The sequence below is a fragment of the Phascolarctos cinereus genome, unplaced genomic scaffold, assembly GCF_003287225.1.
Source record: "Phascolarctos cinereus isolate Bilbo 61053 unplaced genomic scaffold, phaCin_HiC Scaffold_5;HRSCAF=322, whole genome shotgun sequence".
Classification (NCBI taxonomy): Eukaryota; Metazoa; Chordata; class Mammalia; order Diprotodontia; family Phascolarctidae; genus Phascolarctos; species Phascolarctos cinereus.
Window position 1 is genome coordinate 275,220,775 of NW_027555958.1, and position 15,408 is coordinate 275,236,182.

Sequence of the window (15,408 nt, forward strand, 5' to 3'; positions counted from 1 at the left end):
AACGTTTTACTAAAGTTAGTCTAGTGTTCATAGATGGCCAAAAAGCTTTTCAACTTTTACTTGTTCTGGCCTGTTTCCCACTGGAAAAGTGGAAAGCAGATAGTAGAGTGGATTAAAAACCAGAATTCTACAATATGTTGTTTATGAGAAACACTTGAAGCGAGACACACAGCATAAAAATAAGGGGTTGGAGCAGAATCTGTTATGCTTCAGGTGAATTAAAAAAACCAAGGGTAGCAATTATAATCTCAGACAAAGCAAAAGCAGATCTAATTAAGAGAGATAAGGGGGGGAAACTACATTTTGATAAAAGGTACTACAGACAATGAAGTAATATCAATACCAAATATATACACACCAAATGGTATAGCATCCAAATTTTAAAGGAAAAGTTAAATAAGTTACAGGAGAAAATAGGGAATAAAACTGATTAGTAGAGAAACTCAACTTTCCCCTCATAGAACCAGATAAATCTAACAAAAAAAAAGTAAGAAGTTAAGGAGATGAATAGAATTTTAGAAAAGTTAGATGTGCTAGACCTCTGGAAAAAATGAATGGGAATAGTAATGAATATATCTTTTTCTCAGTGGTACAATGGCCCTTTCACAAAAATTGACTGTGTATTGGCATAAAAACTTCATGAGCAAATGCAGAAAAGCAGAAACATTAAATGCATCTTTTTCAGATCATAATATAATAAAAATTGCATTCAATAAAGAGCCATGAAAAAGATTGATTACATTATTTAGAGTCCAATTAATTTTTAATCTTAAAGAATGAATGGGTCAAAGAACAAATCATTAATTCTATTTAAAGAGAATGACAAGGAGTCAACATACTAGAATTTATGTGATGCAGCCAAAACAGTATTTAGGGGAAGATTTATACTTAAATTTTCTAGATGCTTACATCAATAAAATAGAGAAATAGATTAATTAATTGGGCATGCAACTAAAAAAACTAGAAAAAGAACAAATTAAAAATCTCCAATTAAAAAATCAAATAGGAAATCCTGAAAATCAAAGGAGAGATTAATAAAAATTGAAAATAAGAACATGATTGAGCTCATAAATAAAACTACGAGCTGGTTTTATGGAAAAAAACCCCCCAGAAAACCAGACCAATAAAATAGATAAACTACTGGTTAATTTGATCTAAAAAAGGGAAGAAAACCAAATTACCAGTATCAAAAACAAAAAAGGTGAATGCACCACCAATGACAATGAAATTAAAGCAGATATTACGAACTCTTTTGTCCAATTATATGCCAATAAATCTAACAATGTAAGTGAAATGGATGAATATTTACAAATAAAATTAAAATAATAAATTGCACAGATTAACAGAAGAGGAGTTAGGATACTTAAATAACCCTATCTTAGAAAAAGGAATTGGACAAGTCATCAGTGAGCTTCTTAAGAAAAAAATCACCAGGAACAGATGGATTCACAAGTGAATTCTATTGAACATCTAAAGAACAACTATTTCTGATATTATATAAGCTATTTGGAAAAATAAGCAAAGAAGGTATCCTTTCACATTCCTTTTATGACACAAATATAGTGCTGATATATAACGAGCAAAAGCAGAAAGAAACTGTAGACTAATTTCCCTAATGAATATTGATACAAACATTTAAAATAAAATGCTAGGAAGGAGATTAGAGCAATATATCTCAAATACACTATGACCAAGTGGGATTTATACTAAGAATCAAGGGCTAGATCAATATTAGGAAAATTATCAGCATAACTGACCATATCAACAAAACCAACAGAAAAAATCGTATGATTATCTCACTAGATGGCAAAACCCCCCCCAAAACTCATGAAAAAAATACAACCATTCCTATTAAAAACATTAGAAAGCATAGGAATAGATGGAACTTTCCTTAAAATAAATCATATCTGTCCAAAACTATCAGCAAGCCTTATCTGTAATGGGGATAAGCTAGAAGACTTCCCAGTAAGATAAGGGGTGAAGCAAAAATATCCTTTATCACCTCTGTTATTCAATAGTGTACTATAAATGCTAGTTCTAGCTATTAGAAAGGCAAAAGAAATGAAAGGAATTAGAATGGCCAATGAGGAAACAAAACTATCATTCTTTGCAGATGATATGATGGTGTACTTAGAGTACCCTAGAGAAACAATGTAATCTAAGAATTAAGGATAAGATAAGGATCTGCTGATAGAAATTGCTTATGAAGAATAAGACAGATGTGTACATACATAAATACTTGTATGATCATAATACATATTTATTAGAACTTATCCAAATGTATATAAGTACATAGATATTTATTTTTGTGAGGCAATTGGGGTTAAGTGACTTGCCTAGGGTCACACAGCTAGTAAGTGTCAAGTGTCTGGTCTGAGACTGGATTTGAACACAGGTCCTCCTGACTCCAAGGCCAATGCTCTATCCATTGCGCCACCTAGCTGCCCCTTATATATAGATATTAAAACACACACATTTAAATATATCAGAAATGTTCATTAAAGCTAGAAACTTACTTAAAATAGCTACTTAAAACCCTTCTTTAATCTGAAACATACTTCTTTTTCTTTGATGATATCCCTCTTTTGTTCAAAATAAATATTTCAAAAAATAATTTGAATCTTGAAGAGCAGATGTACATACATACACTTATGTATGGTTGGAAAAAAAAATTGGATTGGGTTTCACTTCTGTTTCTATTGTCTGTATGTCCTTGGCTAATAATAGCAAAAATTTATGTAGCAATTTAAAATTGTCAGTGCTTTTCTTATATTATCTTATTTGAGCTTTAGAACAACCCTGTAAAGCTGGTACCACAGATATCTTTCTCCTCCATTTTACATATGAAAAAACTGGGTCTCAGAGACTCAGTTTCACCTCAGAGAGGTGAAATTTTTGTCCATAGTCACATAGCCATTGTATCATAAATGGAATTCAAAGTGATGTTCAGGATTCAGTAATCTTTAAGGCATTTTTCAGCTCTAAACATTTTATTACTGTTTCTAAAATAATAATTCGGTTTGTTATTTGGAGTACTTTTACTACTTATACTCTAGAAAATTTTGATTATGGATTATTTAGTTAGCACATACTTTTCATGGTTAGATCTTTTCCATGTTTATGATATGTAAATTCTAATTATTTGACTGATAAACTACTAGAATAAATATTAAATATATTGAAATATCAAATTATGCCATCTTTCCTTATATCATACAATATTCCCTACATGAGTTACCTTTTATGGCAAGTGGATGGGAATGAGGAAGATAAGAATGCATATTCTACCTCCAACACATACTGGGTCTTTCATTTTGGACAAGTCACTTAACCTTTCAGTATAAGTTGTTAATTATCAGTTTTGATTAGCATCAGCAGAAGGAGTTTCCACACTAACACGCTGAGGAAATCAGAAGTCTGGGCCTGAACAACAAAAAACAATTCTTCCAGAGATATCAGAACAAATCCTTGATTAGTCATTGAATAGAGTGCCAGGAAAGAGTTCTCATGTCAGGAATACATGAGTTCAAATCCATCCTCAGACAATTACTAGCTGTGTGACCCTGGGCAAGTCCTTTAACCCTTATCTATAGTTTCCTCATCTATAAAATGAGCTGGAGAGGGAAATGACAAACCACTCCAGCTTCTCTGCCAAGAAAACCCCAAATGTATTCCTGAAGAATTGGAAATGACTGAAACGACTGAACGACAACAGCAAATGATATTGTGGCCAACTTAAACTTTTATGAGGCTATGTTGAATCTAAACTGTAGCCAGAATGTTTATCAGAATGTTTTTTGTGACCTATCTTTTAGGAGAATTTTGTGTGAAACAAGTTAACTTACAGACATCTTTATTAACAGTTTTATTTTGAACTTGAAGAAGAAAATAGTATTACTATTTGTTCTTGTTTTTTGATCAGTTGATCTTCCCACAGTTGAATCAGATAACTGTATATAGTGGGAAGTGAAACATGTTCTACACCCAGCAGATTTTTTCCTGCTGTACTAGATAACTGTTTCGTACATATCAGAGTTCTGTTTTAGGGACATTTCTCAATTTATTCTTAGTTTTATAATTTTGATTAACTTTGTGGCATGTCTACTCTCTCCTTAGATTGCTGTTTTCAGCATTGTCTTCTTGTTAGATTAGTGTAGAAGTCTTTTATAGCTGGGAAAAAAAAAACTAGTGGGAGGTGCAGGTTAAGTAGGAATGAAAGAATTCTGTCTTTAGCATGTAAAATAAAATTAAAGGAAAGTGTAGGACATAGAATTTAAGGATATTAGTGCTATGACCATATGTAAATGTATTTTCCTTTTCTCTTTAGACCTTGAATACCTAATGCATGCAAGGCAACAACTACTAACGACAGCAAAGCGCTGGGATTCCACTTCTAAGACTATTATAGATTTTGAGCCTAATGAAACTACTGATTTGGAGAAAAGCCTCCTTATTAGATACCAAATTCCGCTCTCTGCTGATCAGCTATTTACACAATCTGTTTTGGACAAATCATTGACAAAGACTAATTATCAGTCACGGTTACATGACTTGCTTTATATTGAGGAAATAGCACAATATAAAGAAGTTAGCAAGTAAGTAATCATCTAAAAATATTTTTCACTTACTGTTTGTCTCATGATACTAGGACTTATTTATTACGTGGTAATTTAAATGACAGGTAATGCAATAGTTGTTCTATGTCCAGTAGCTATGTTTTATATTTAGATAAAATGATATGGACCATGAATTTTGAAATTGTAATTATGGGAATAAATACATTTTATGCAGAGTGTTCTTTTTAACTAGAACCTTATGTTAGGTATTTTAACTTTTTTTTCAACTTTATGGTACCCTCTATGATGTAACATTATCATTAATGGACACTTACTGAATGTCCAAGGTGATATCCCATGTTTTGAAGGCAAATTCAGAAAAAGAGAAGCAAAAGAAAAAAAATTTTTTTTTTTTTTGGTGAGGCAGTTGGGGTTAGGTGACTTGCCCGAGTCAATAGCTAGTAAGTATCAAGTAAGTGGATTTGAACTCAGGTCCTCCTGACTCCAAGACTGGAGCTGTATCCACTGTGCCACCTAACTGCCCCAGAACATATGGAGCTCTTTTTTTTTAAAGCAAAAGAAAATGTTAAGGCATTTTGTTCTACCATATATGAAGTTTAAGTATTTTCTATTTTTTGAAAAATTTTTAATTCAAAATTATATACAATATGTAATCTTCATTTAAAAAATCACATTTAGTTTAAAAATATTCCGTAAAATACTCTATAGAGTACTCATATTCCCTCTCTATCATGACTGAGTGTGCATTCACAAGTACTACTCATTTGGGAGTTATTCTTTTGGTGTTTGGTGTCCAGCTTAGATTGAAGGCAAAGAAATATTGAATGCTTTATAACTCAACAGAGTAGAATTGTTATGAAGTTTAATGTTGCTATGTTTATATTTGATGCATGTTGCATTCCCTTTCTGCTTTTCAGAATTTTCAGAATTTTTTTGATGTAAAACATTTAAATTAACTTTATATTTTCTGATTTAGGTTTAACATTAAAGTGCAATTGCAGATTGTAGCAAGCTTCATGCTCACTGGGGTTTCTGGAGGTGCAAAGTATGCTCAGAATGGACAGCTTTTTGGTCGCTTTAAGCTCACTGAAACTCTTTCTGAAGACACTTTGGCTGGAAGACTGGTGATGACCAAAGTCAATGCTGTTTATTTATTACCAATCACTAAAGAGAAATTAGTACAGACCCAGGGAACCAAAGAGAAGGTTTATGAAGCAGCTATTGAAGAAAAAACAAAAGACTATATTTTCTTGAGGATATCCAGGGAATGCTGTGAAGAGCTTAATCTTCGAGCTGATTGTGAAATGCAGGTATGTTTTGAAAAAGCTGCTTGCAGGTTGTTTGTGTTCTCATTCCAGTAGTAGTTCTTCCTTTGATTGTTTTGACTTATTTTGTGTGTATCTACCACAAGTAAAGCTGTAATTAACTTCGAAGGTCAATGGGAACATTAGTGATGTGAGAATTGGGTAGTCTGTTAAGCCAGTAAAGCTTGTAAGAATTTTAATTTTTTTGTTTCAAGTATACATTTAAGAATCACAGGTATTTTGATTAAAATATAAACAGTATTAGAAAAATAATTGAAAGTGGTTTTAAAAACCTTCAGTAAATAGTTTCCGTTCTTAGTAGATACATATATTATCATAGGGCTGGAAGAAAATCTTGATCTCTTGAGATAATTTTCTTCTCTCAGGTAAGTGAATACTTTAATGAGCCATAACTATAGTGAGTAGTTGTTTTAGAAAGAATAATGCCTTGCTGATTCAGTGCTTACTAATACTAAATTGACATAAAATTAATGTTTTTAAACTAAAATTAAAGGTGAAGTTATGTTTTAAGAAATCCATGGTATTGTTGGAATATTTTTTATTACAATAGGACATTTCATAGAATCAAAACACTTTAGCGGTCATCTAGTCTAAACTATGTTGGAATAGAAATTTCTTCTACAACAACTTCTCTTTCTTTTCTGCCCCTACTCATGTCAAATGTGACTATCTGTCACCTACAGTATTCATAAATATCACAGAGGGTATCCTAACTCATTTGAAGCTTGAAGGCTGGGAGTCCATGGCACTGCTATTGCCAGGTCTTCATTTTCTGTGTCACCTGAAACCTTGCTTCTAGTGCTGTCCCTAAAAGCTACTTCAGAGGATGTACAGAAGCTAGGGCTCCATGTTTTAGAACTTGTGAACTTTATATTCCCTTTAATTTGTTTTTGTTCTCTCTTCTGATTACTCACTATGTTGTGGAGGAGATCATGGGGTCTCAGATCCTACACCAGTGAAGTGCAGGTTCTATTTGGGTTTAAGGCTTTGAGTACAGTTTTGGCTCTAGACTATGCTATCCCAGCACCAGAATAGCATAGTGTGAAGGGTAGAAGGTTGACCATTAGGAGATAAATATTTTGGTCATTGTGACACATGAAATATGTAAAAATACAAAACGGCCTTTTCCATCCACAGTGAATGTTGTCAGAGTAGTGGAAAAGGGGCAGAGGGTGTGAAAGCTCATATAATTCTTCAGCTGTCTTCAAATGTTAGTTTAACCGTATTCTTAATAGTCAGTTTTCATCCAATGACTTAGTACTTTTTGGAGGAATGAACCACATCCATATGGACATTCTCTTTATAAATGAAACCAAAAGTCAAAATAGTTGAAGCTAAGTGAAAATATGCTTTTTAGGTTCTCCTTGTGGAGGTGAATAAAGGAATTGGTGGAGTTAGTTTCATTGTGTACCCAAAGTTAACAAGAAACAACAATTCATGGGAAATTTGGTCATCTCACCTTGCAGTGCTCATGATGAACATAAGCAAACAGACTACAGTGAAGATAATTGCACCTTATGTACCAACATCTGTTTAGAGGATGAAGAAGTAGTGAAAGTCTATGAAGAGCTTGACAAGATCCTCCAAAGTGTACCTTGATACTTGGTGACTTCAATGTGAAGGTGGGAAAAGGGGAGGATGGCAAAAATCATGTTGGAAAATATGGTTTAAGGTCAAGAAATTTAAAAGGCCAAAGGCTGATAGACCATTCAGATGCCTCTTTCCTGAGTGTCATTAACCCTTTCTTCTAAAAGAATTAGAAGGCACTGGATATGGTGAGCACCTTCAAACGTCACAAAAAACGAAATTGTGTTTTAACAGGAAACAACTTGGTATCAACGTGCGAGCTATTTCAGAATCAGTTGTCTTTGTACGCTCAGAACTGATTAGAGCAAAGGTCAAAGTAAATAACAAATTAGAAGAAAGGATAAAGATGAAAAGATGGTATTTCATGTGATTCAGAAAATTTTATTGCTGTCCAGGAGGTTTTTTTTGTTTTATTGATGCCATTCATTTCCAAATATATTCCTCTTCCCTTACCTAGTGTCCCTTACAGCTTAGTAAGGTGGACACATTGATTATGTCCAATAGCATAGGCAAATTTTCGAAACTTATGATCCTCCCGTTGTTCAACTGAAAGGAAGGAGAATTAATGCCTTTTGTTTTTTATACCACAGCCATTCCCCTGATATACCATTCCCCTATTGAAATTTTCCCTTGTATCAAAAATGATTATGCAGAATAAGCCAACAAAATCAGCCCTCACATTTTTGTCTCACCCTTGACCAGTTACATTTTTACTTGTTTGTTGTATTTATTGAATGCAATTTACATTACTGTAATCATTGTGTATATTGTTCTTGTTGAAAAAGATTGTTTTCTTGGTTCTACTTACTTTGTTCTGGTCTATGAATTCTCCATTTCTCTGAATTTTTCATATTCAGCATTTCTTATGTCATAATAGTATTCTATTACATAACACAATTTGTTCAGCCATTCACCAATCAGTGGACTCATACTTTGTTTCCAGTTTTTTTGTAACCACAAAAAGCACTTCCTGTAATTTATAGCAGTATCATTCCAGTCTTCTTAAATTATCTCTGGACTCAGAAAAACAAGAAATGGACAAAAGTAAAAACATTAATTGTTACCATTTCTTAGAGAAGTTTAAATGATGCAAAATCATCATCAAAACAAGGAAACCAAAAGAGCACATAAACTATCTGAGCTAGCAATCTTGCCAAGCAGAGAAATGTGGTAGCCAAGGGCAATACACGTTTATATATAAGTTCATTTTCAAAAGATTACAGAGAAGGATGATGAAAAAATATAAGCATTATTGTCTCAGGAAACTGCAAAGTAATAGAAGGGAAAAGAACTTGGCATTTGAAGTATAAGACAGATCATCTTGAAAGCATTGTAGATGAAACTTGAAGGAGGACAACAAATAGATGTGAAATGAACAGTTCTGCCAACACTTCTCTGGCAGGTTATTCTGATCAGTAGTGATAAGCTGTTTGACTGCATTTAACCTGTGTGATGAAGTGACAATGGTACTTAAGGTAAATTTGGTAAGAATGGCTGTATTTGACCAAACACAAATAGAAGAAATCTATGCTGGAGTATACAGAATTTTTAAGACACTAAAGAATTTTTAATTATCTCTAAGAGGAAAAGGTTCTACGAAAAGAAAAGAAAAGAAAAGGTCATAATGTACAACACTGTTACCATAAAATGGTAGCTGGGAATATATTAACTATTGATGCCTGTCTTCTCATCTCTATAAAATCTTTATGAAAATAAGACTTTGCAGGCATTTAGAGGGTATCCTTTATGAATACATTAGAAGAGAACAGGCATGTTTTTGAAGGCGATTTTTGACAGCAGACCACATTTTCATAGCCATGCAACTGACTGAGAGGTGGAGATAATATCAGGTTCTACTGTGTCAATTATTTGTTGATTATATTCCCCACACAAAACAAAACAAAAGCCAAAGCAACAACAACAACAAAAAGTGTTTAACTTGGTTGAACCATGGCAGCCTTAAAGATTTAAAGTAAGATGGCTCCCATTTGTATATTTAAATTATACAAGATCTTAATTCAAGTATGATTATGGAGATAATTTTATTCAGCAGCTTATTGAGCATGAACATTAAGGCAAAAACAGGGAGACTCAAACATATGTTCAATAATATGATGGAGGATATCCTGCCTAAAATCCAACTAGAAGAAAGTTTTCCTACTGATAATGAAATTCTCCAGATGATGTTTGCAGATGACATTGTGCAAATTATATGGAACAAAACAGGCCCTCCTCAATGAGATCCATATTCACTTAAAAGAGATTGGTCTAACCTAACCTGGAAATACACACACACACACACACACACACACACACACACACACACACGCACACACACACACGCACACATACATACACACACATACACACACACACAATGTGTGTATCTATCTATGTATCTATCTATCTCAGATAATAGAATGGAGTTTGATAGACATTCAGTAACTTTAAGATGATAAAGTTGTAAGATGTTGGCATCATTTGTACCCTCTCCTATACTCAGCATGTTTAAGGTGTGCAATATACTTTTCAAACACTCTCATTTAAGTCTCACAATAACCCCATGAGAAAGGTACTATAGGTATCATTATCCCCATTTTACAAATGAGGAAACTAAGGCTCAGAGATCTAACTAGTAAATGTCTATTGTGGAATTTGGATTCAAGTATTCTTGACTCTAGATTCAGTACTTTATCCACTATGATTTGCAGCCTCTCATGGTAGTGATAATGTCTGAAATTTTTTCCCCAATTATTTGGTATCCTTTCCTCTTTTAAATATCTTGGAAATTGATCCCTTATTGATCTCAATGGTGTTATCTCCAGTGTAGACCTGCTTTCCATATACTTGGTCTAGCACAGCTTTTGTTTTGGTCTTTATTTTCTTTAGTACCATTTCCACTTTGTCACATGGTACATCATTGACCTTGATGTTAGAGTCCAAATGTAGTTAACAATGATGAAGAGAATATTTTGTTGTATTTTGTATTGATAGTGGTGAAGAAAATATTTTGTTAGGATAATCTTGACAAATCATTTATTTATTTATTTATTTTTGCCTTTATTGTTCTCTGTTCGGTTTCAGCTTTAATGCTTATTGGTGTCTTGCCTACCTTTCTGTTAACTTGTTTTTCCACCTAATAACTCTCATTATTTTAACTGATGATATTATCCATATCCATAATGCTTTACTATTCATCTTTTTAGGATTTTATAAAAAGATTTAGGTCTAAACCAGTATTATTCTTTCTTGGCAAGGAGAGCAAATGTTTGCTGGCCAAGGTGGTTCCTATCCTCTTTTGGTCTTCCTGTTATATAAATTAATTTTGTGTTAATTGAAATTCCTTTGGAAGCAATTCTAATCTACATCAATCTTTTATTTTGTCCATTTCCCATTTTTAGACATCAAAAACTTGTTAAATAGGTTAGATTATAGTTTTAATTTTACACCATATCTCATTTTTATTCTTTTTTCCAATTTAATATTGATTTTGTTCTTTGCTCTAACAAATTGATGGTCAGACTGCAGAAAAGTAGTAGATTCAAAAATGCCTTTCAATTTGGTAACCAGTTGTTTTCCATCTCTCAAAACAGAATGAGTTTTATTTTTGTGATGTGACTGAGTGCTATCCATGGGCCAATGACTCCTCACTCTCTTCGTGAAGAAAATATTTGTTATATATAGGGACGAGGTTTCTGTGTAGTCTGTAATATGATGATTGGCTTTTCTTGTTGTGTATTCCTGAACCATATTTTCCAATTTATTTTTTTTTTCATCTACCCTTATCTGTGCCTGCCTTTACATTGACATTGTAATACATTAAAATATATATTTTGTGTATGTATATGTATTAATTTAGTATGGAGGGTCTTACTGAGTTTTCTAGCTTCTCGTCCTTTTCGAGAGATGTTAGTTCATGAGTGATATTTATTTTCACAGTGATTAGTTAGTAAACGAGAATTTATTAAGCACCTACTATGCACCAGGCACCGTGCTAAACACTAGAAAACAAAAAACAGTAAAAACTCCCTTCTCTCACAGAGCTCACAGTCTAATGTAAGGGAGTTAGCATGTAAGCAACTATGTGAAAACAAGATATAGACAGGATAAATTGGAGGTAATAAACAGCATGAAGGAACTTCTTGTAGAAGGTGGGATAGCCATTGATACTTGAAAGAATCCAGGAGATTGAGATGTGGAGGGAGAGAATTCTAGGCATAGGAATACTTGCAGTGAAATATATGGAGTGAGGAGATGGAGTGTTTTCTGTGAGGAATAACCAGGAAGCTTGTGTCACTGAATCTCAGGAGTATACAGGGGAAAGTCAAATATAAGAAGACTCAAAAGCAGGAAGAGACCCAGGTTATGAAAGGCTTTAAAAGCCAAACAGAGGATTTTATATTTGACTCTGGAGGTGATAGGGAGTCGCTGGGGCTTATTGAATATTGAAGGATTACATAGTTAGATCTCTTGTTTAGGAAAATACTGACAGCTGAGTGAGGATGAGCTTGAGTGGGAAGATACTTGAGGCAGGGAGATCAACCAGAAGGCTATTGCATTAGTCCAGGACTGAGGTGATGAGGGCCTGGACTAGGGTGGTGGCAGGATCAGAGGAGGGAAAGGGGCATATTTGAGTGATGTTGCAAAGGTGACTGGTTACAGGGGTTGTGTGAGAGAGAGAGATAAGTCGAAGATGACACCTAGGTTGTTGTCCTGGGTGAATGGGAGGATGGTGGTTCCTTTGACAATAATAGGGGTGTGTGAAAAGGGAGAGGTTTGGGAGGGAAAGATAATGAGTTCCAGCTTGAACATGTTGAGTTTAAGATGTCTGCTGGATATCCAGTTTGAGATGTCTAATAGGCAGTTGGAGATGCAAGACCAGAGGTCATCAGACAGGTCAGAGCTGGATAAATAGATTTGAAAAATCATCTACATAGAGATGATAATAGAATCCATGGGAGTTAATAAGATCATTAAGTGAGAGAATATACTGGGAGAAGAGGGCTCTAGAAGCCCTGCAGGACAGGAATGGTTAGCAGGCATGACCTGAATGAAGATCCAGTAAAGGAGACTCTGAAGGAGCAGTTAGATAGGTAGGATGAGAACTAGGAGAGAGTAGTGTTTGGAAAACCTAGAGAAAAGAGATTATCAAGGGGAGAAAAAGTTATCAATAGTGTCAAAGGCTATTCAAGAATGATGAGGATTGAGAAAAGACCATTAGATTTGACAGTTAAGAAATTGTTAGTGACTTTAGAGAGAACAATTTCAGTTGATTGATGAGATTGGAATCCAGACTTGTAGAAAGTTATAAAGAGAGGAAGAGGAAAAGAAGTGGAGGCCCTTAATATAGACAGTCTTCTGAAGGAGTTTATTCACAAAAGGCAAGAGAGACAAGATGATAGTGGAGATGGATGGATCAGAGGGTTTTTGAGGATGATGGAGACATGAACATGTTTGTTGGTGGTAGAGAAGCTGGCAGCAGACCCACAAAGATTGAAGATTGAGAAAGTAGGAATGATAGAGTAGATCCTGGTGTTTTTTTTTTTTTAAGGAATGCTTATCATGAACAATGAAATAACAAGATTCCCAGTTGTCTAATGCCATGATTCTTATTGCCTTTGGACAACAGTTAGATTTTTCAGCTGCATTAAAGAGAGTATATAGCGTTTAGGATGAATGAGGCAAAATAGATTTATGTTCAGTTCTGGCTGCCAAAATTTAGGAGTGACATTTAAAAGCTGTTGTATTTCCAGAGAAGGGCAACCAAAATGTTGAAGGGATTTTAATACATGTCATATCATTGTGAAATTACTGTGTATGAAAGACTTGAGAAAACTTAAAGACTTCATAATCATGATCTTCAAGTATTTGAAGGATTGTTATGTGAGAAAAAGTTGCTCTTCTTGGCTCTGATGACAAGACATGCATTCATGAACAGAACCTAAAAAGATGTGGGTTCTTTGGAGACAGAAACTTCCTAAGAGTTAGAGCGGTTCTAAAATGGAATGATTTTCAATGCGTAGTTAGTGCCTCCTCACTTCAGCGCTTCAGTTGGAAGTTATATCATACACACACACACACACACACACACACACTCTATTGTATACATAGCATCTTTATCCTTACATATATGTATATATATTTATACTGGTACAAATATAAAATATATTGGTATCTAATATATTAAAATAAGTTACATACATTCAACATGTATGTGTGCATATACACGAGTATGTATATACGTGTATATGCATATATGTATGTGTGTATTTTACACACACAAACACATATAAAATGTATCTTTCATGATAACCTTGTGAAGCAGGCACTATTATCACAATTTTACAGAGAAAGATCCTGATGTTCAGGGAGGTTATGACCTATCCATGGTACTACAGGTGATAAATGTGGGAGATGTGATTTAAAACCATTTTTCTCCTTACTCTAAATTTAGTGTTCTTTCTGCTATACCATGTTTCTTCTTTCAAGTCAATGACCACTTGTTGGGATGCTATTTTGGACATTTGTAATTCCTATTATGGTTTATCTAGATGACACATAAGGCATCTTCCAGTTTATTCAGAGTTCAATATTTGAAGCAAAAAAACTTCTAGAAAACTTTAATCTTATACTAATACCAAAAGTTTGAACTTTATTTAGAAGTGTTCTTTTAAAATCATGAACATTGAAATTTACATGTACTAAAAACAGAAAAGGAGGCCTCTATGTGAAACCATGAAACTGTCTTATACACTAGTCATACTTGTTTATATCCCCTCACTGACTTCTTTCTGTTCTCTTTTGTTTATTTTCTAAATGCTTTCTTGGCTTTTCTCATTCCTCATGTTTCTTGACTTCTCAATAGCATGTGACACTTGTTGACCTTCACTTGATGGGTTTCATGACAATGCTTTTTCTTTGTTCTCCCCTTTATGGTTTTTTTTTCTGGCTCATCATCCATATTTCTGTCTCCTAACTGGGCATATCTTAAGGCTCAATATTGAGCCCTCTTCTCTTTGTGTTCTCTCTCTCTCTCTCTCTCTCTCTCTCTCTCTCTCTCTCTCTCTCTCTCTCTCTCTCTGTCTCTGTGAAGCAGTTGGGGTTAAGTGACTTGCCTAAGGTCACACAGCTAAAGGGTCTGAAGCCAGATTTGGACTCAGGTCCTTCTATGACTCCAGGGCCGGTGCTCTGTCTACTGCACTGCCTAGCTGCCCTGTGTGTATTTTCTTTTGATGCCCTCATTAGCTCCCATGAGCTTAGTTATCATCTCTTTGAAGATGATTGACTCCCAGATCTGTATTTACAGCCCTAGACTCTCTTAAGCTCCAGTTCTGCATCACCAACTGCCAACTTGTTACTTCAAATTGAGTGTCTTTTAGGCATCTTAAACATCTAAAACAGAATTCATCAAGCTTTCCTGAGAACCTGCCCTTCTTTCAAACTTCCCTATTTCTGTTGATTGAAAAGTGACAGTAAGTAGTCAGAGATGACACTGAGGTTCTGAAGCTAGGATGGTAGTGTCCTCAACGAAATAGAAATTTGGAAGAAGAATGGGTTGGAGGCTCTGTGTGTGTATGTGTGTGTGTGTGTTTTAGGACTATAATGTAATATCATTCATGTAGATCTCAAGCTGTTCATTCCTGCTTTTCCTGTCTGCCTCAGCCAAAAAAAGGGGAAGGAGATGGAGCTCTTACTTACTGTTCATTGCAGAGTCTGCCCTCTGGGGGGGGGCGCGCTGCCACAAAGTCATCTGTAGAGGAGATAATGGGGATTCTGGGGGAACAGGGGTAGCATTTTCCCAATGATATTTACCCAGTTACTACTATGGGTACCTTGGTAGTGGTTATACTGAAGGGCCTGTGTAGGACAGTCCAGAATGGGGGAGGTTAGGAGTTTACACAGTAGATGGAGGTAAAATT

General features: G+C 34.5%; 1 protein-coding gene across 2 annotated transcripts in view; it reads left to right on the plus strand.

The window, feature by feature from the left end:
* Positions 1 to 15,408, plus strand: part of HELZ (helicase with zinc finger) — a 288,871-nt gene that overhangs the window by 119,366 nt on the left and 154,097 nt on the right. For both annotated transcript variants that reach the window (XM_021000986.2, XM_021000987.2), the window contains exons 11-12: positions 4,328 to 4,595; positions 5,554 to 5,887. In XM_021000986.2, coding sequence (XP_020856645.1) covers positions 4,328 to 4,595; positions 5,554 to 5,887 — 602 coding nt within the window. The remainder of the gene's footprint in view (positions 1 to 4,327; positions 4,596 to 5,553; positions 5,888 to 15,408) is intronic.